Source organism: Ailuropoda melanoleuca, chromosome 14 (genome assembly GCF_002007445.2).
Source record: "Ailuropoda melanoleuca isolate Jingjing chromosome 14, ASM200744v2, whole genome shotgun sequence".
Classification (NCBI taxonomy): domain Eukaryota; kingdom Metazoa; phylum Chordata; class Mammalia; order Carnivora; family Ursidae; genus Ailuropoda; species Ailuropoda melanoleuca.
The window spans coordinates 82,789,432-82,811,088 of NC_048231.1; the positions used below are offsets into that span (position 1 = coordinate 82,789,432).

The 21,657-nt window shown below is 49.5% G+C and overlaps 1 protein-coding gene across 1 annotated transcript in view; it reads right to left on the bottom strand.

Annotated features, from left to right (window-relative positions):
• MYO5B (myosin VB) overlaps nt 1-2,890 on the bottom strand; it is a 353,491-nt gene extending 350,601 nt beyond the window's left edge. The window contains exon 1 of the mRNA XM_034642874.1: nt 2,408-2,890. Coding sequence (XP_034498765.1) covers nt 2,408-2,434 — 27 coding nt within the window. The 5' untranslated portion in view covers nt 2,435-2,890. The remainder of the gene's footprint in view (nt 1-2,407) is intronic.
• Between the last annotated feature and the right edge of the window lie 18,767 nt (nt 2,891-21,657).

The following is a 21,657-nucleotide window of genomic DNA, read 5'->3' on the forward strand; positions in this document are numbered from 1 at the left end:
TAAAATGAAAAAAATCTTCTCCCTAGGACGATGAACCTCAGCAGCAGGCATGACTTCTCTGTAATTTGTGATTCATATGCATACTGAGAAGCCAGCCTAGCCAGTAGGGTGATAATGGTTAGAAACAATGCAACTGCTTCTCATAGTAAAGCTTAAGTCTAACTCCGCCAAGGAACAACTGCTCAAAACTCAATCTGGAAGCTACTGGGTGAGCCACAGAAGTTTCAATTTCAGATTCATCTACCTAAAAGTGATTAAGAACTAGAAACCCCCTCACACACCCAGATAAAGTCCCCCAGCCCCTCGAAGGCATTCTAACACTTGGAGTTGGTGCACACCCACGAAGCCACTTCAGTTGACTTGTGTTCTCCCAAGACGTTTTTCTTAAGACAGTTTTGCCCTTGCCACAAGCCCAGAAAATTACCCTCAAACTTTGGCTCCGACTTCCACTAGGGTTCATTTCTAGTAGTTAACAGGCAATACACTCGTTTATAGCTTGCAATACACTCGTTTATCTAACAAGAAAAATTCAGTGTCTTCTCCTGAAAGTGCGGGCTATTAAAAGCAATCCGATCTTGTTTTTCAAAATCAGGGCTTTGAAAGTTACAGGTTTGTTCAGTTATCCGTTAGCTTCACGTAATACAATTATTATCTGATAAAGGACTTTGCGATACATTGCAGGTACGGGCCCGTTGAGCTGCTCGTTTTATTAGGCAGGCGGTCGAGTAGTAAGTACCCCTGCATTTCAGTGTGTTAAAGCAGCGCTCCAGTTAAGGTGTCCCCGTCCTTCTCCCCACCCCCGCTGGGATCCAGTTCTAGTCTAAGTTCCTGACAACCCGCTGGGGGGTGGGGGGGTGAGGGGGGGAAGAGACTGAAAGCCGGAGCTTTGAGGGCTCCTCCCAAGACGCACCGGGCTAAAGCGGGTGTGGCACTTTCCAAAGGCAGAAGCGCCAGAGATTTTCACCAAACTACCCCCTCCCCCCGCCGCCCTTTTCCAGAAGCTGTTGCCCATCTGCAATCTTGGCCGGGAGCCCCGGTCGGGGTGAAGTAGGTGTACAAGGTTGCCGGGACCCCACCCTCAGCCAGATTACAGCCTCTGCAGCCACCCGACTGTCACACCAGCTCGCCACTCTTTTCCCGGGAGAAATTAGAAAATTCGTCCCACAAAGCAGCCAGACCCACCCCGCCGCAGAGCTCGCCCCGCGCGGGCCAGCTGGGAGCAAGAGCCAGGTGAGGATGCGGAAGTAGCTATTCCTCCCCGCCTAGACCTGTTGGCCGGGGCGGGTCTCCTGCAAATCGCACACCCACGCGCGCCACCCCCACACCCACTCTGAACGCAAACGGACGCACAAGACATTGGCAAACAGGTCACAGCCCCGAAAAGACCGGGCGTGCAAACCTCTGAAACTTACTGAAGGTGGGAAGGGGGGAAGGGCACAGGCTTAAGGGCCCCGGCCCGTCCCCTGCCAAGCTGAAACCCAAGTAGGGCCCAGCGGCGGTGGCGCGGCCGTGGGCGCTCGGGGAGGTGGCGGCTAGTCCCGAACTTTAAACAAGTGCCGCGGAAGCAGAGCTTCTCCACCCAGCCGCACCTGTTCCCGACCGTGGGGGCCGAGCTCCACACATCCCCGCTGACCTTGAGGGCATCCTGGAAATCCACACTCCACCCCCAGGTCAGCGTTCCTCCAACCCCCTTCTCATCGGTCACTGAAGCCTTCCTGGTACCCACGCAGAGGGGCAGCCTCTAGCGCCCCCCCCCAAGTAAGGAACGCGCTTCCCCGGGGTCTTTGCAGAGCCTTTGAGCATCTCACTCAACCCTTTCTCTCTCCCCTCCATCCCCACCCCAAACCCCTCATAGCAGGTTGGGTCCCCTGCTCTCCACCCCAAGTGTGCGAACATCCCCTAAGTGCGGGGTTCCCCCACTGGTGCGCTGGAGCAAAGGAAGCCTTACAGGGACGCCCTTGCAAGCTGCCGCTGCAGAGCGGCTGGAGCGGGGTCCACAGGCAAGGGAAGGGGCGGCAGCGGGGCTGGCCCCACGCCCCGGGCTCCGCGCTGGCAGGGACGGGCGCGTCCCCCTCCCCGGCCACAGACCGGGAAATTCGGCAGAGCCAAGGCCAGGAAAGGGACAGCAGGGCGTCGGGGAAGGGGCGACGAGCCCTGGCCGGGGGGGAGAGCTGCCGAGCGGGCGCCGCGGGGCCGCCGGGAGCCGCGGCCGGTCAGCGCAGGACGCTCCCGGAGCGGCCAAACTTTCTCTGCCACCCGAAGTTCTAGGCGCGGGGGAGGAAGCGAGGGGGAGGCTGCCAGGCGACTCCGGGACCGCTCGAGGGGGGCGCCCCTGAGGGCCGCGGCGGCCGGCAGCGCGCCGCCCTCACCTGGGCGGCCGGGACCGCGGCGCGCGGCCCGCACTCACCTGGCTGTAGAGCTCGCTGACCGACATGACCCCGCGGACCGGCCCGAGCCGGGGCACCGTGCCTGGCGTGCGGCCCTCGCTTGTGCCCCGCGGGGCGGCTGGTCCCGACTCCTCTCCGCCCGCCGGCTCTCAGTCCACGGACGGCCCGCCTGGCGCCATCTTCCCGGGCCGGCCGAGAGTTTCCCGGTGTCTCTTCGCTCTCCGCGGGACCTGCTCTGCCGGCTTCCTGGAGGCGCCGCGGCCGGCTCGCTCTCGGCCGGCACGACCTTTACTCCCGCGGTGGCGGCGCAGCTGCGGCCGGGCAGGAGTTGCGGGCGGGGGAGGAGGCGGCGCGGCGCTGCTCCCGGCTCAGGTATGGGAGGAGGTGCAGGAGCCCGGGAGGGAGGGCCGAAGAGAGAAGGAGGGCCGCGGAACGGGCGGCGGGTACGCTGCGACCGCCGCCTTTGAGCCCTGCGGGGGCCGGGCCGGACGCGCCCTCCCGCGCCCCCGCCGCCGGGGTCCACGGGGCCGGGGGCGGGGCCGGGCGAGGAACCGGCGCCGGCCGCCCCCTGCTGGCCGCCGAGTGCACGCCGGCACAGGTGCGCCCAGGGTGCGGCACCTGCCGCGCCACGCTCGTCTCCCTCTCGGGAGAAGCTAGGCATGGAGAGTGCAGAAGAGAAAGAGAAGTAACAGAGGGCGAGGGGAGGAGGAGGGAGGAGATAGAGAAATAAAGGCGTCTACGGCTGAAAGCTTCCATACATTTTCCTCCGGACTTTACGTGGCTGCGTTGAAAATTCTCGTTATTAAAATTCAGTTCTGTCATGGAATGTTATAAAATGGGAGTTGGCTGTACCAACGATGGTTTCCGTCTAACAGAGCTCCCTGCGCTAAAGTCTTTACTAAAGAAGGATTCGTAGCTTCTCTACTTGTTTTGCCTGTTTCACCCATGGCTTCCACCTAAACTCCTAGCCGCTCCCACCCCCAGCAGAAGATTAATTGTTCGCTTTTCTGGAAAGCCTTCCCTTCTCTCTTACGTGCGCACTCTCCATCTCTGCCACTTTCCACCTCGTTTTTTGTGTCTCCCCCTCCACGGCATTTGGCTGCTTGCAGAGGCGTCAATCCCTCTTCTACCTACAGTAAATAAAGGAAAACTCAGTCTAAAGGCAAGTAGCTGGTGGAATTGGCGGAGGGTAAAGCACGTACTGTGGAAGAAAGGGACCTCGGCTTATCTAGAAGATGGCATTTGTACCTGCATGAAGAATGGCCTCTAAGGGTAGTTCCCGGCTAGCGTGTACACCCATCCCCACCACAGAAAGTGTTCTGGAACCACACGCCCTGGAAGGTGCTTTTTAAACCCTTCCCACTTAAGACCTTCCCATGTAGAATGCAGGAGCTCCATTTAATTCACCTGCCCAGCCCTTCACAACTGTGCCTCCTCAATGAGCTTCACCAGATCCAAGGTAGGAACCCCACCCTCAGAAATTCTGATTGGTAACCAATTGGACCCTAGTGTCTGAATCTTTAAGCTCCTCCCTAATTCTAAAAGATTGTACTTCCAAGGTTGACAAATGCAGTGACCAAAGCTCGGAGAACTCTTCTTGGATTTGAAATGCAGCCTTCATATCACTGGCTGGAGCAGAAAGGAAATGGCTGCACCACTGATCTCTCACTCAAAAATCTGTCTGCATAGATTCCTTTCCTGTTTTCTAGTAGTTCTCCAAGTGTGACCCCCTGGGCTATCAGCATCACCTGGGAAGTTTAGAGCTACAAATTGTCAGGCCTCAGACTTACTGAATCAGAAAGGCTGGGGGTGGAGCCAGCACTCTGTTTTCATACCTAAGGAATTCTCCCCTTTGGGGTAAAGAAAAACCCCTTGCTAAAGCTCTGTCCCCACCTCTGCTCTGGACCTTCTTGGCTTCATCACCACGCGCCGTCAGGGGTCTCTGTACCAGCAACTCTTTCTCTGTTCTCCTTTCCTGCTAAACTTCTTCAGGTGGTAGCTTATACCAGCTGGCTACACTTAAACCCAGTCATCCATAATCCACGGGTTCTCAACACCTTCTGCACCTTTACAAAAACAAACGCCTGGCGCCCACTCCCAGAAATCCTGATTTTACTTGGCTGGGGTGCTGCCTGGGTAAAAGGATTTTTAAGAGCTCCCAGGTAGTTCTAATGACAGCCAAGGTTAAGAATTGCTGCTTTAGTCCCTTCCTAAATCATTCTACTCACCCCCTATCCTACTGAAATTATCTTCTCCCTCTGAATCCTGGGGGTAGTAAAGGACCCTCCCGCTCAGGTTCAACCATCTCCTTAGCATCTCTCATTTTTTTCCTCTTGTTTTTCCAGCCTCTCTAACCATACCTTCATGATGTCCTTTTCTAACTCTGTTTGCTGGTTCTTCAATAAAACTGTGGCCCATTTCCCAATCTCTTCTTCTCATCCACACCCCCCCCATTTTGCCTCTCACTGCATTGTTAACTCTCAAATCTAATTCTAATCTCACGTAGACCCACCTTTCCACCTGCCCGATAGACAACGCTAGCAATCCCTCCAGGACCTAGCATTTACCTGAAACTCATTTATTTCCATCCTTCCTCCCCACCCCCAACTTGCCTCCAACCTTCTAGCTTCCATCATACCTGGGAAAGATTAAAAGCTCAGTTCATTCTGACTAACCTGAGTCACCTCCCTGAGGAGAATCTTACTCTTGGCCAGAGCTTTGTGAATTTCTAATCTCACAATCAGTTGTGGTCTTTCCCTCCTTTGAATAATAAAGACATTTTAAAATTTACTTTGTGCCAGGAAACTTGCCAACTGCTTTTCTTCTGTGATCTTCTCTCAGCCTCAGAGCAATCCTCTAAAGAAGTTTGAATAATAAATCTATTTCACAGATGAGGAAGGTAAGACCCGTGGGGGGAACCTTCTAGATCAGAGAGCAGGCCCTCAACTACACTCTGTCTCACTCTAGAGCCTAAGCACTTGCTTTTACGCTCGTGGTTCAATGTGTATCAGGATGATGGGTACCAGGCAGTGCTAATTCCATTGGTCCACGTGTGGTCCGTGAGTCTGCGTGTTTAATAAGTATCCCAGCTGGTGTAGCGTCCGTTCAAACTGAATTCTCCCAGTAGGTAAATGAGTGAGCGTGGAAGTGGATTCCTTGCTCATTGAGCCTCCAGACTGGACTTGAAGACCACGACCCCAGCTGACACTTTGATTGTAGCCACGTGAAACTTCCTCAAGCAGAGGATTCAGAAACGCTGTGTCTCCAGCCCACGGAATGGGAGAATATATTTGCAAAGGACACCACAGATAAAGGACTGGTATCCAAGATCTACAAAGAACTTCCTCAAACTCAATACACAAGAAACAAATAAACAAATCATAAAATGGGCAGAAGATATGAACAGACACTTTTCCAATGAAGACATACAAATGGCTAACAGACACATGAAAAAATGTTCAAAATCATTAGCCATCAGGGAAATTCAAATCAAAACCACACTGAGATACCACCTTACGCCAGTTAGAATGGCAAAGATAGACAAGGCAAGAAACAACAATTGTTGGAGAGGATGTGGAGAAAGGGGATCCCTCCTACATTGTTGGTGGGAATGCAAGTTGGTACAGCCACTCTGGAAAACAGTGTGGAGGTCCCTTAAAAAGTTAAAAATTGAACTACCCTATGACCCAGCCATTGCACTACTGGGTGTTTACCCCAAAGATACAGACGTAGTAAAGAGAAGGGCCATATGCACCCCAATGTTCATAGCTGCATTGTCCACAATAGCCAAATCATGGAAGGAGCCGAGATGCCCTTCAACAGATGACTGGATTAAGAAGCTGTGGTCCATATATACAATGGAATATTACTCAGCTATCAGAAAGAACGAATTCTCAACATTTGCTGCAACATGGACGGCACTGGAGGAGATAATGCTAAGTGAAATAAGTCAAGCAGAGAAAGACAATTATCATATGATTTCTCTCATCTATGGAACATAAGAACTAGGAGGATCGGTAGGGGAAGAAAGGGATAAAGAAAAGGGGGGTAATCAGAAGGGGGAATGAAACATGAGAGACTATGGACTATGAGAAACAAACTGAAGACTTCAGAGGGGAGGGGGTGGGGGAATGGGATAGACTGGTGATGGGTAGTAAGGAGGGCACGTATTGCATGGTGCACTGGGTGTTATACGCAACTAATGAAGCATCAAACTTTACAGGAATCTGGGGATGTACTGTATGGTGATTAACATAATATAATAAAATAAAATTAAAAAAAAAAAGAAACGCTGTGTCTCAATTAAAGACAGAAAATAAAGTCTGGGACCTGCAGAAACTGTGGGATAATAAGCGGGTGTTTGAAACCACTGAGCTTTGGGGTGCTTTGTGAAGCATCAAAAGATGACTAATAAAATCACATACAAAGAGTGTTCTGTGATGACTGGCTTACTAGTAAGAACGGCATCCCAGTGGTTTTCTCTCATCCCCTCATGGCAGGTTGCTTGCCTGAACGCTCCTACCTCCAAGGCAGCCGTCTCCTTACAGGGTGCGTTGTCCCCTGGCATATGCCAAGAGCTTTCAAGGAGTTCTAGTCCATAATCTGTCTTAAAGGAGTCAGTGTCCAGATCCTAAGTCTCCATGTGCCCTGGCAAATCTAAACGCTGATTTGCCAACAAACAGGCCGCCAGTGAGGGGGGCTCATGATCTGATCTCCCTCCTCACTTCCCAAAAGAAAGGTGCGTTTCTCAGTCCTCCCGAGGAGTTGGATGGTGCTTTACTTGGGGAGCAAGAGCCTCTAGGACACCAAACAAAACGACAGTTAGAAACCTTGTTGTTGATAACATGAGCGACTCCTAAAGGAGCCAGGTATTCCATGCAGGGCAGGTGGATTCCAATTCTGTTATCAAAAAAAAACTGAAAAAAGACCCAAACCAGTTGTCAGCCAGCAGGTTATTTTCTTTAAAAGATTGATTTATTGGGGCGCCTGGGTGGCACAGCAGCTAAGCGTCTGCCTTCGGCTCAGGGCGTGATCCCGGCGTTATGGGATCGAGCCCCACGTCAGGCTCTTCTGCAATGAGCCTGCTTCTTCCTCTCCCACTCCCCCTGCTTGTGTTCCCTCTCTCGCTGGCTGTCTCTATCTCTGTCGAATAAATAAATAAAAAATCTTAAAAAAAAATAAAAAATAAAAGATTGATTTATTTAATTGAGAGAGAATGCATGTGATGGGGTTGGGGGGGTGGTGAGGAGCAGAGAGAGAGGGAGTGAGAGAAGCAGGCTCTCTGCTGAATGCTAACCCAAGGGGGCTTGATCCCGGGACCCCAAGATCATGACCTGAGCCAAAATCAAGAGTCAGACACTTAACCAGCTGAGCCACTCAGGCGCCCCTGTCAGCCAACAGATTATTAAAAATAATCTTCTGATGAATCACTATGTGGTTTTTGGCAACTCTGAAGAATACAAAGAATTGAGGGACGGTATTCTAATAGAACTTCCTTTCCCGTCTCTTAATGTATGTAAATAAATATATAGCACCTATGTTGATAATGAAAATCAGAATAGATGCTTGAAGTTGTATAAAAACGCCATCTGTGACCATTCAGTTCAGGATAATACTAGGCCACTAGAAATGGCTTAAAATATATTAGTTCACATACATATTTTTGTTACAGGTAAGTATTATAGGATGGTTGTTAAAAGAGTTTCTAACATAAAAATGTGGACTAAAATTCTGTAGAGAAAGTGGAATGGAGTTTCAAGCTCAAGAAAAAAATGAATGTTTAAAGAACTTGTTTATGTGTTCTTTTTAACAAGCAACGGAGGGTATCAAATTGCTGTGGCAGTGAGAACCCATTGAATTCATTTAAAAGAGTTTATGACTTTTATTTTAAGCTGACAATCTGTACAATATGCCAAAAATTGCATCTGCTGCAACTATCTGAACTTACTAAAATTTTAGTTATTAAACTAAAAATGTGTGGAGACATAACATGGTTTTTCAGAATCCCTTTGGAGAGGCTGAAAGCAAGAAAGTCCAAAGCCCATTGAGCAAGGGGCAGCCTCCTGCACAAACTACCAAATTAAGTCTTTATTAGGAATATAGGATTTATTATTTTTTAAAGATTTTATTTAATTTGACAGAAACAGCCAGCGATAGAGGGAACACAAGCAGGGGGAGTGGGAGAGGAAGAAGCAGGCTCCTAGTGGAGGAGCCTGATGTGGGGCTCCATCCCAGAACGGTGGGATCACGCCCTGAGCCAAAGGCAGACACTTAAGGACTGCACCATCCAGGTGCCCCAGGAATATAGGATTTAAAATGACATTAACTGGGGCACCCAGCTGGCTCAGTCGGTAGAGCATGCGACTCTTGATTTCAGGGTGGCGAGTTCAAGCCCCACGTTGGGCTTAGAGCTTTCATCATCATCATCATCATCATCATAATAGGGCATCTGGGTGGCTCAGTCAGTTAAGTGTCTGCCTTCAGCTCAGGTCATGATCTCAGGGTCCTGGGATCTAGCCCCACATCGGGCTCCCTGCTCAGCGGGAAGCCTGCTTCTCCCTCTCCCACTCCCCCTGCTCATGCTCCTGTGTGCTCTCTCGCTCTCTCAAATAAAAATAAAAATAATAATAAAATAAAATGGCATTAACAGCCTTGGTGCTGTGGAATGCTTTCAACTTTGCAGTTTCTTCAGGGTCATCTCTGCGTTTTTCTGAGGGCAACGCAAATGTATTTTTCCGCCGTTCTAAGCTAGCACTCAGCCCCTGAGGGTTTCAGCAGGGACTTCTGTTACCCTCCATCTGGGGGAGACCCTGACACCGAACCCAACCTGGATTCCTTCACTGCCGGGTGGGGTGGAGGGGAGTGGTGAGGAGGGGGGGAGCCCTACCATGTGGGGATGTTGAAGATGCTGGCAGGGGGAGGTGGGGGAAAGAAAGGACTCAGGACCCTGAGGAATTCGGAGGGCTGGGTACTCCAACCCGAGAAATGGGGATGTCATAAGTGTTTTCAAATACTTGAAAATCTGTCGTGCGAAAGAGAGATGAGGCTGGTCCTGCCTCGTGGACAAAGATCAAGTACAACATTCCAATCAGAAAAACTGCTGAAGAGAGAAACTGGCCTTTCGTGAGGAAGTGAGTGTGCTGTCCAGGGAGTAATTCAAGCAGAGGCTGGATTTTCACTGTCAAGTTTGCTGTAGATTCTGCCACTGGGTGGGAGGCTGCGCTGGACCACCCTCCCCCCAGGGGGCAGGGTGTGGGCTCTGGTGGCTGCTGTCGGTCCACAACGCTCCTGACACCAAAGAGAGTCTAGACCTGTTGTCACAAATGCTGTGTTGAGAACCTCAAGGGAAGAAAACCCCCATCTCAAAACTCTCTCCTCGCTCCTCTGGAAGGTTTGATACCAGTCCTTTGCAATGGTAAGACTGTAAATCCTTTGTTCTCTTCGGTGGGGGTTTCATTTAAAGCTTGGCTTTAATCCCAAATGGAATGAAGGGTTTTGCTTCCTATGAGACACCCTGACTGCTGCAAAAGGGTTAGATTATTTTCTTGGGGGAAGAGGAAAAGAAAAAGGTAGAGTTTACTCTTTCCCAAAACCCCCAAAATCTCTGCTCATGGAAGCTATTCACAGGACCCAGGCCTGTTATATAAATAACTGGAATGACCCCCAGAATGGAATGGCATGTCTATCGGAGCTTGAATGGAGAAAATGAGTAGAAAAATGAGGTGGTGTAGATCAAAGAAAATGTAAATTAACAGCCTGCATGCCACCGTCTACACATCCTGCTAAAAGTGACTCTGAGCCGGAGTCCTCTGATCACTGCCCCTCACGGAGGCCTGCTCTCAGGGAACCAGAGGCTCCAGGATCCCTTTGCAAACAACGGCCAGGGCCACGGTTATGCTTTATCCCCAGCATCTTGCGCCCTCTTCTGGACACTTTTCCCAACAGCCAGTTTTATTTTTGGTTTTTCTCTCCTTTTCTGTATTCCATAATTCCCTGAACTTTGAAAGTCATAAATGAAAGAGCCTCAAGGAGATCAGCGTCCAACCTTCTCATTTTACAAGTGGGAAAGCTGACACTCAGAGAGGAAGTGGGACCCGCCCAAAGCCACACAGCTGGTTAGCAGCCCAGCAGCTCTTGGCCTGGACATTTCTGGGAAGAACTAAGAAGTGGGTGGTCACAAGCCCTGCCTGCGGGACACAGAATTTCATTCACAATCTCTCCCCACTTTTCTTGCTCAGAAAGCATACCGTTCAGTCCATATCCCCCATTAATAAATCCAACTTGAACCATCAAACAGACATCTTGCTGTGGGGCCCACGCTTCCAGATGAGACTTTCCTCACATCTCGAGGTGAAGTCAGGGGGAATCAGAGCCAGAGGCTGTCAGAGGATGGATCTCGGGCTTCTGCTACTTACACAATCTGGTCAATTAATACAACCTGCCTGGAAAATGCTGTCTGTTTCCAGATCCTACCCATCCTTTCAGGCCGTGATTCTCCATCTTGGTGACACATTCACATGACCTGGGAATTGCTTCACGAGGGCGGACCCCTGTATCTCCTCTCAGAAGCTCCAATTTACTTGTTCTGGGGCATGGTCTTTAAACACTTCCCAGGTAATTCTAGAGCAAAACCAAGAACAAGAATGTCTGTGTTAGAACTACCCGCATGGGGGCGCCTGGGGGGCTCAGTTGATTGGGCGACTGCCTTCAGCTCAGGTCATGATCCTGGAGTCCCGCATCCGGCTTCCAGCTCAGCGTAGGGGGGGGCGGTCTGCTTCTCCCTCTGACCCTCTCCCCTCTCATGCTCTCTCTCACTCTCTCTCTCAAATAAATACAATCTTTAAAAAAGAGAGAGAGAGAGAGAACTACCCTCATGTCCCACCTCCTCCAAGGAGACTTCTGGCACTACACGGATGTGTTTCTATTCTATTTGATACCAGAGATTGATGATAACTATGATATACTTTGAAACACTTCAGTATACACAGTTAGCTTGAGCTTTAATTCTAAGGGTAGCCAGGCAACCTGCTCTCAAGAATTTACATTCCAGGGGCGCCTGAGTGGCTCATTCAGTTAAGCATCTACCTTCGGCTCAGGTCATGATCTCAGGGTCCTGGGATGGAGTTCCACATCAGGCTCCCTGCTCAGTCAGGCTCCCTGCTCAAGGGGAAGGCTGCTTCTCCCTCTTTCTCTGCTGCTCCCCCTGCTTGTGTGCTCTCTCACTCTCTCTGTCAAATAAACAAATAAAATCTTAAAAAAAAAAAATGAAGGAATTTACATTCCAGGGTGGCCAGCTGGCATATCAGAAAAGGCCACATTCATACAGAGCCACTACAAGTCTTCCCACTATTCACAGCTCAATCAATAACCGAGTCTTGGCTAGTTAGCATAATGAAAGTCCTAATGAGTTTTTACTGGTGAAGCTGGTGACTTTTAAATAGCTAGACGGATATTAGGAGGAGGCTCTCTTTGGTGAAATCAAAGGTACTCAAAATCTGGGAGTGGCCAGAGACACTCCTCACCCTGGCTGAAATAAGCCAAAACAAGAATCCTGAGCGCTCTGTAACCCACATCATTACGGAGGGCCCCCAAGGCTGGATCCTAATTTGGTCCTGTGTCCAGCCAGCGGTTTAGGAGGATTTCTGATTGCCTAGTAGTGACTAGAAGCCATACAATCCCGCCTTGGAAATGTTGCAATGAATGTAGGTAAACCTCCATGGACCCTGCCTTACAAGTGTGGTCAGAGCCCCTAAAAAGTCAGCACCCTGGGATTTCATCAAGTTTACAAAACCAGGTGTATGACTACCCACTTTGCCAATGAAGTCTTGTTTAGTAAGTGTCCATATATGTGGCAGAATTTGGACAGGAACGGCCTTGGTTATAACCTGTGGCCACCACCTCAAGGATGGGCAACTACTGTCATCCCAATTGCAATGGATGAGCAGATAAACCTAGATCATTTTCTAACATTGCATCTTGTTTGTATATTTCTGATTCTTCTTGAAAAATATTAGTCTAAACGTTATTTATTAAACACCCATGATGTTTCAAGCACCCTACAAGAGACTAGATGTTTAGAGATAAATACAATGTGTTTTGGGGACTCAGCTCAAACACTCAGCTTGCCTTCCTGACTTTTTCACACGATGTCTCAGGATATCTCGAACTTAACCTGCCTAAAACAAAAGTCCCGATTTTCACCTGCCACATACGTTCTTCCCCAAATCTTAACCATAGGGATGTAGGACCCAGAAATCATCTGGGTTCCTCCCTTTCAGTTCTCACGTCTAATGCACGCCCCAAATCTGCCATCTTGCTCCATCTCTGCGGCCACCACCTCCACCAGGCCCCGGCCACTTCTGTTGGACCCTGCAAAAACCACCAGATTGGTCCCTTCACATTCATCTACCCTTCTGACCTCTTCTCTTCCTGCCCCTCTCCTTCCTTCCATTTGTCATTTCTCTTTTTTTGAGACAAAAAAAAGGAAAATTTATTTCAAGAAAGATAAGATAGATATTGTAATCAATTGACCTTATTTAAAGGAGACCATCTCAGGCCTTTACCTGGACCTCCTTTTCCCTCTTTATATTTTTACTGAGATAAAATTGGCAGATAACATTATATTAGTTCCAGATGTATACCCCAATAATCCCAAATTTGTGTAAGTTACAAACCGATCACCGCCATGAGTCTAGTTGCCATTCATCACCACACCACGGACTCCCTTACCCTCTTTGGCTCTTCTTTCTTACTCTGCTCTTCCAGCCACCAACCTTTCTGCTCCCAAAACACTGAACTTGTGCTCAACTCAGGGTAACTGAACGTGTTGGCACATGAGGCATTCACTTCAGGCCCCAAATTTAAGGGCGTACCAAATATCTCAGGAATCAAGGCAATGTTTTAATGCAAGAGTTTAAAAAAATTAATGTAAAAAGTCCATGATGAACAAAATATCACAATATTAAATCGAGACAGGATGCAAAGTGCCATTGCTGAGTCATAGAAGAGCTTGAGACCAAAACACTCACGTGCACCCCCATATGCATGCTTTCAAATGTTTTTTTAAAGGCTCTTTTCTTCCCCCAGGACATTCAAGGAGTGGAAAAGATTGAAAAATCATAAAGTAAGTGTATTAAAACTCACAACATGAATTTAAGTTTAAATATTTTATTTATGCTTGGATTAGGGCTCCCCCAAGACCACCTTCGAGTTTGATGATTCCCTAGGAGGACTCACGGGACTCAACAGAGCTGTTGTATTATTCGTGGTGTGGGTTTATTACAGCGTAAGGATACAAACTAAAATCAGCAAAGGAAAGAGGTGCCTAGGAGGTGTCCAGGAGAGAGCAGGCCCAAGCTTCCAGTTGTCCTCACCAGGGAACTCATGGGTGCAGCCCTTACTTCTCTCAGCAATGATGTCATTCCCTACCCCTGCTTGGCAATGGGAAAGCTCACCCAAGCCTCCAGGGTTTTTAGTGGAGGTCAGTCATCCAAGCATGAGGCCCACTGACTAACTTTCATTACCCAGTCCCGCTCCTTCCACCCCCAAAGGGAAACTGACACAGCATGGCGGGACCCAGATGAATAAACAGGCAATCACCATAAAGCACATTGTCTTGTGGGGGGGGGAACCTTATATTGCTTTCTTTTTTTTTAATTTTATTTATTTATTTATTTACTTATTTATTTATTTGTGTGACAGAGATAGAGACAGCCAGCGAGAGAGGGAACACAAGCAGGGGGAGTGAGAGAGGAAGAAGCAGGCTCATAGCGGAGGAGCCTGATGTGGGGCTCGATCCCATTACGCTGGGATCACGCCCTGAGCCGAAGGCAGACGCTCAACCGCGGTGCCACCCAGGTGCCCCTTATACTACTTTCTTGTTCATGCCCATCGTAACCACGTGTTCTCCCCAGGGGCCTGAGCGCTCATCCCCACCCTCTAGCTCCGGCCCCCAGTATTAAACTCTCCGCCAGTGTAGCCCCAGGGCCCAGCTATACAAAGACACTCCTAGGGAGGATTCCAAAGACTTACAGGGTAACTCCGGGCAGCTGATCAAGAACCATTCTTCCTTTGGAATGGGAAGGATCTGAACACCCCAAGCCTGCTGAGTTAACCCTTTACAATACAATCCCCCAAACAGAATGTGTTACCATTTTACGTATTTGCTTTAATGAAGCAAATACTGTCATCAGTAATATTTTCAAAACCTATTTCTGGAGAAAGTTAACCATTAAAGAAACACATTAAAATCTATAAACAAGGACACACATTTTTTTCCTTTGGCCTCAGGCTCTCATATGACCCAGCACAGCCCCTGCCAGATCTTGTCTTTATTTAAATTCTGGATAGTTCATTCCTCGTGGATATTGGGCATGAATTTTGATTTTAACCAATAGTATTTATCTTGATTACTGAGTGTTTGGTACCCCTAAAGTTTTGCACCCAAGGCTAGTGCCTCATTCGCCTCCTGCTAGACCTGGTCGCGAACAATCCCGGCTGCCGCTTCTCATTTTCCTAACCTCAAGTCGCAACTCATCAGAGGGCCTTCCCTCATCGCCCTCCTTACCACTGCACTCTCTCATTTCTCTCTTCATTTTATCACTCACACTCTCAAGTTCCCTTATTCATATTCCTGCTATTTCCTGTCTAGCCTTTCCTCCAACCACTATAAGCTCCAGAAAAGCAGAGCCCTTGTCTGTCTTGTTCACTATGGAACTTCCAGTTCTCAGGACAGTGTCCCTCACGTAGGAGATGCTCAATTAATGTTAGTTTAGCTGCGTTGAGCCTCTGCCTGGGGACTGAAGCCCCTGTGTGGGTCTGGACACTAAGAGCAGGCACAGAGAGAGGTTGCTTCCAGTCTGGTTCATTGCCAAGCTGCACTCTGGGGCTGGGGGGACCCAAGGCAGGACCAGCAGACACAAATCCAGATAGAATACTAGAGTTGAAGGAAGCCGCTAGCTAGTCCGAATCTTTCCGATCTCACAAGAGCTATTTATAGAGAGCAGACAAGTTGCACTCATGTAAGAGTGCAGAAAATACCTTGCATATTCCAACTTGGCCTAATTCAAATTAGCTACATTTAAACTCTCCTGCCTGGCAGAAAAAATACCCATTTACCACTGCCTCTGAGCTTATTAAGAGATACTTTGGCCTGTGGCTCTGGCCTGTTTGGGGAAACGGATTCCTTCTTTTTCAGTGGCCGTTTGCATTTCTAGGTATCTGTTATTCGAACACCAACACCCCTGAAGAGAAAACACGTGGACAACAGTCCTCAGATGTGAAGGTTTTATTTTAGTGACTTGGCTTCTAAGTCTTACACCCCTCTCTTGCTCATGGCCCATCACAGCCATGCGTTCTCCCCGAGGGCCTGAGTGCTCATCAGTGTGGCCCCCACCCTTCAGTTCTGGCCCCCAGTCCCCCACCCCACCCCCATGCTTCTTAACTCCAAACATTTCATCGTCTAGGATTTCTTTTTCCCATTCCTTAGATGTCCCTGTGCACGAGCATCTGAGGGCTTCCGTCTCCTTCAGCCAAAGTCCTTACAGTGGCCTNACGGGGGGAGGCTCTGCCTTTACTCTGAGGTGGTTTCCTCCCCCCCACCTCCTCAGGGCTTTTCTCCGTGAGGCCTTCCCAGCCCGTCTCACTGGAAGTGACATGTCCTCCTATTATTCCATGTTCCCAGCCCCCTCTATTTTCCCCACGCCATTATCATGGTCTAGAGTAGCCTACCGTTTCCTTACTTGTGTATTGTTCCCCTCCCTTCATGAGAATGTAAGCGGTTTGGTTCTCTAATTGTTAGGATGTCCTCATCTTAAGCATGATTCTTTCCAGCAGGAAGAGCTGGTTTGGGTGATATATTCGTTCTCTGGGGCTGCCATCCCAAAGAGCCACAAACTGGGTGGCTTAAGACCATAGAAATTTATATATCATGGTTCTGGAGGCTGGAAGCCCGAAGTCGAGGTGTCTGAAGGGCTGGACTTCTCTTCCAGAGTATCTAAGGGGAACTCTTCCTTGCCTCTTCCAGCTTCCGTTGGTGGTGGCCAGCAATGCCGGGGGTCCTTTGGCTTAAAGTTGGGTCACTCCAGTCTCTACCTTATCACACAGCATTCTCCCCGTGCATCTGTCTCTCTCTGTCCTCTCCTCTTTTTTAAGGACACCAGTCGTTTTGGATTAAGGGTCCACCCAGTCCATCCAGTATGACCCATCTCATCTCATTACATTTGCAATAAACCCATTTCCAAATAAGGTCACATTCTGAAGCACTAGGGGTTAGGACTTCAACATGCCTTTTTGGGGAGACACAATTCAACCCAGCACAGGTGACATCTCAGGATGTCCTTGTCTGGTGGCAGTTCTGTCCCATCAAAAGAAAAAACATGGGGCTGCAGCTGCTATCGTTTATGCAAAACAGAGTCTTCCTTCTTACCTTCACCTATTTAGTCAACACGCTTTTACAAGAGCCGGGCATTTACTAGGCACCAGAGATAACAAAGTGACAGGCAAGCCCCCTGCCCCAGGGAGCGCCCAGACTGGCGAGGAACACCGAAGGACCCGGAAGCATGGTTGGGCCTGCGCACGCGCAGAGGAGGCTCCTCCCCTCCAGGGCCGTCCATGAGCAGCCACTGAACGGCGTCCCAGTAATATTTGCATCCCCAGCCTTGGCAGCTCTGGAGTCTGGGGAGGCATATCATTTAGCCTTTTATTTTTCTGCTCTAGCTGAAAGTTTATGGTCTGCTTCTATTTCAACATGTGTTACTCTGTAAATCAGGATGTAAAATTCTCACAAAGTTGTCTTTTGATTATTCAAGCATTTGGCCATTCCTGTTCCAGCTGGTGTTAAAGCTCCTTCCACAAGTGGTCAGGGCAGTAACCGTCCAGCCCCTGGCTCCCCACTGCTCACACCTCCAGGACCACCCACAGGGAACCTCCCCCCACCCCACCCCGCTCCCCAGAGCTGCAGCCAGTTTTAAGTCCAAAGTCAGTACATTGCCTAAGTGGGTCTTGACGCTCCTTTGCCTCAACTCCAGTTCCAGTCACTGGGATCCTGCTTTAGTCCTCACAACCAAGCCTCTGTCACAGTCTGGTTATAGGGCCTGAACCGCCCTCTTGCTCTGATGCCCTCCTCTCTGTCCCATTCCCTGTATCATACCCAGGTTTTTCTGGAGAAAGACTCAGCCACTCCACCACAGTCTTCCCCCTGGTCTCTAATCCCATCTTTAAGCCCAGATCTCATGCCATCCTCCCAATTTTTGCAGCACTTCCTCCTGGATGCCCCCGTATCTTGCTTCCGATTCCCAATGCTGTGATCTACTCACCTGTCAGGTTCCCTCGGACCCACCGCTGGGACCTTCCCAGACTTCACGTTACTGCCTGGGAGATCTGTTTGGTTGGGGGGTCAGTGGTTCTTAAGAGCCTCCCACAGCACTCTGAGGGAGCCATGAACTGTCACGAATGGACTGCCAAATTCTGATCACAATGTAAAATTTATCTTTGGTATGACCACAGACACGCACTTTGATGAACAGGATGCCCTTTGCTTTGATGGAGACGCAAGAAATGGGGGACCCTGTCTGCTGGCACATTTCAGGGTGACAGAATAGGTCAAGCACTCTGTCCACAGGCAGGACATCAGCACCGCAGGCCAGCCTGGGGGCTCGTCCAGACCACAAGGGACACGGGGCCGCTGAAGTGACGTCATGCGGTAGTCACCTCTGACTCGGTCTGGCTTCGTTCATTTCAACCCTCTCAGATGTGCCAACAAATGTCCTGATATCTGCGGTATGACTTGAAACATACACAAAAAATTTAAAGCAACGTGAAGGGGGCCCGGGTCATGCTCCCGGCCCTGACCTGCAGCCGTACATCAGCCCCTTCTTTTCTGAAGTTCATCAGGAGCACAAGGAAGGAATTGCTGCCTGCTTGGGAATTATGATCAAACATCAAAACGCCCATTCCCTTGGCCCCAGAAATTCCACTCTGGGAATTTACATTCCTGATGTGCTCGTGAGTTTAGTCACGGCAGCATGATTTGAAATAACAAAAGCCTGGGAGCCGCCTGAAAGTCCATCCCCAGGAGTCTCCTGGTGGCACGAAGCCCCAAGCAGGATTGCGCGTGATGTTGGTCCAAATTGGGTCATAGCAGTCTCGGAGATCCCATTTCCCGGACATTCTCTGGTGAGGGTTGGGTACTGCACACATCAAGAATAAGTGAGTTGGCGTCAGAAAAGAGAGAGAGGAGAACCTGCTGTGGGTGGGGCGAGGAGGGGCATCCACGTGTCCTCATGGGAGAAAAAGGCAAGAGAGATGGGTAGATAGAGGAGGGGAGTCCTGCCCACTGGGTGCTGGGCTGGGAGGAGAGAGAGACGAATGTCACGAGATGGGGACTAGGGGTTTGGAAGGGGACACAGGAACTGCCAGGGATAGAACTTGATTTTTGTATTTTTTACCGACGTAACCTGGGTGGCTCGGACGACTCTTTTGCAGGAAACATAATTTCTCTAAGAGCAGACTCTCCCCTCTCCTCGACAGTGCAGACGCCAGCACTTAGCACACATTGTGGGGAAAGCACATTCAACCTGAATGATTACCTCCCTTGCCTTTTTACTGCACATAAATTTCTCCAGTTCTTGGACCCAGACTTGGGATTTGATTTGCAGCATTTACGACAAAATGATTTGCTGTTTTGTGTTATGGCCCTAAATCCTTGTCTGGGTCTCTTTCCCCCGCCCCAGCTTTCACACATCACCATGACCTGCCTCCAGCGTCTCTCCCCAAGTCAGGTGCCAGACCGTGGCTGCTTCCCTGGGCTGCAGCAAGACCATGTAGAAAGAGCTAAAGAGGCCCCAGAAGCTGGGGACCCGCAGGAACAGAGCACTGTGCCTCCGTTTCCAGTGTAGAGAGAGCTGTGTGTCCATATGCACAACAAAGCTTTGGAATGTCACCATGATTAGTGGCATGCTAAATTCACACACACACACACCTGGGCCAACAAACCACAGGTGGACCACTCTGTAGGGAAAGTGTGGTCTTCTCCCCCAGCCTCGCTCAGACTGCAGCTATAAACATGGAGAGTTGAGAACTGAATCCATAATCCCAGGACTCCTTCCATATGAATTAGGACCACCAGGCATTTATTGAAAGCCTACCATGGGCATGGCATTCACTTTGAGTCCACACCTCATTTTCACGTGAGAATTCCCAACAGAATAGGGTTTTTATTTTTGCTTTTGCTTTTTGTTTGAACTATCTTTTTTCTTCAAGTGATTTCAGATACTATAAGTCATGTTGCTCAAAGTTCTGCAACCTAAAAAAAAATAGAATTAAATTTAAAAAACGCTTCAAAAGTGATATGCCTCACTGTGTATGTTAGGAAGGGCACTGGATTTGGAGCCAGAGAACTTGAGTTCAAATCCTGCCCTTCCCAGCTGCCTGACCTGAGGACCTAAGAGACTAAGACCCTCTGGCCCTGGATTCCTTCATTTGTAAATTTTAATAATCCCTGCCTAGAAGAGAATGGATAAAAAGTTCTGGTATATTCACAGAGTGGAATACTATCCAGCAGTAACAAAGAAAAAACCCCTGACATATGCAGCAACATGGACGAATCACATGAACATTATGTCGCGTGGAAGACACCCGTCACAGAAGACTACGTTCCTTTTTTTTTAAAGAGAGAAAGCATGTGAGGTGGGGGGAGGGGCAGAGGGAGAGAGAGAGAGAATCTTAAGCAGGCTCCACACCCAGCACGGAGCCCAAGACAGGGCTCGATCTCATGACCCTGAGATAGTTGACCTGAGCCAAAATCAAAAGTCAGACCTACTCAACCAACTGAGCCCCCCAGGCGCCCCATGGAGGGCACCCCACATTCTGCATGAGATCCCATTTGTATATGCTTCAGATCAGGCAAAACGAATGGGGGGGGTGCCACGAGTCAGAATAGTGGTCACTTCCGAGGGGCATTGACTGGGAAGGGGCACAGTGCTGGCCATGTGCTAAGCGTGGGCTGCGGGGCTTATACAGGGTAGACCCGCAAATGCACACCCTGCTGTGCACCACACACATTTTACCGTATGAGTGTTGTACCTGGCGGCAAGCAAAAAAAATCCCTGTCAAGTGCCCACAGCTATAGCGAGGACCACGTAAGACTAGACTTGCTTGTAAAACACCAATACATATGAATCGTAATTGTTCAGTAATAATGCAGAGGAACGACGTTAGAACTTGGAGAAAGAAAGCCATATTGTTCTAGACGAGCACTGATATGACTAAGAGTAGGAACTAAGAACTTCTGGGATGTTGCCGGAAGGATATGATATGTATTATGGTCAATAAGATTTCTGACCTTGAGGTCTACACTTGGCATGTATTGAGGGCTAACCCTGTATATCTTCTTGTTCAATTTCCTAGCAGTCGAGGTGGGGTTGTCCCCGATGCGCTCAGTTGGTGACCGCTCCCCTGGCCTCGGATGGGAGTAGAAACTCCAGGCCCCGAGTCTCAACGCTCCTAAGGCAAGGCTCTGCAGGCACCCCGTTGCCCCTCACCCAGTGGTGCACCTGCTTCTTCCGCAGTGAATGGTCCAAATGATTAGGTCTAGTAGTGTTCACCATACACTCCAACTGCACCCTGAGCAGGGACGTTGGGTGGTCTGGTCACAACACGTGCCCGAAGTGGGGGATGCAGTTACAGAAGTTCTGCACTCAGTTTCTTTTTTTTTTTTTTTTTGATTTTATTTATTTATTTGACAGAGATAGAGACAGCCAGCGAGAGGGAACACAAGCAGGGGGAGTGGGAGAGGAAGAAGCAGGCTCACAGCAGAGGAGCCTGATGTGGGGCTCGATCGAATAACGCCGGGATCACGCCCTGAGCCGAAGGCAGACGCTTAACCGCTGTGCCACCCAGGCACCCCCTGCACTCAGTTTCTATTGGAAGCTGGAGCAGTGTAGGAGATTTTCCTTTTTTCTTATTCAGAAAATGGGACAGATTCCCCATCTGAGTTGAGTCCACTTCTGACTATGAGCTGCCCCTAACAGACTCACCTCCAAATATCCTCTTCCCTCTCAACGCCATCTACAGTCCCCATGACCTATAAGTCCAGCTCACGTGCCACAAGTGCCACCTTAGCCCCCAAATCTTCCTAGATAGCTTAGCCGTAATACACTTCTCTCTTTTCCAGAAGCCCAAGGCAGCAGTGGTGTGGCTCCAAAGCGTGACTTGGGTGATACCACCCTCCTCCCAGTCACCAAAAGCCCCTCCTCCAAGTACCCCAAATAAA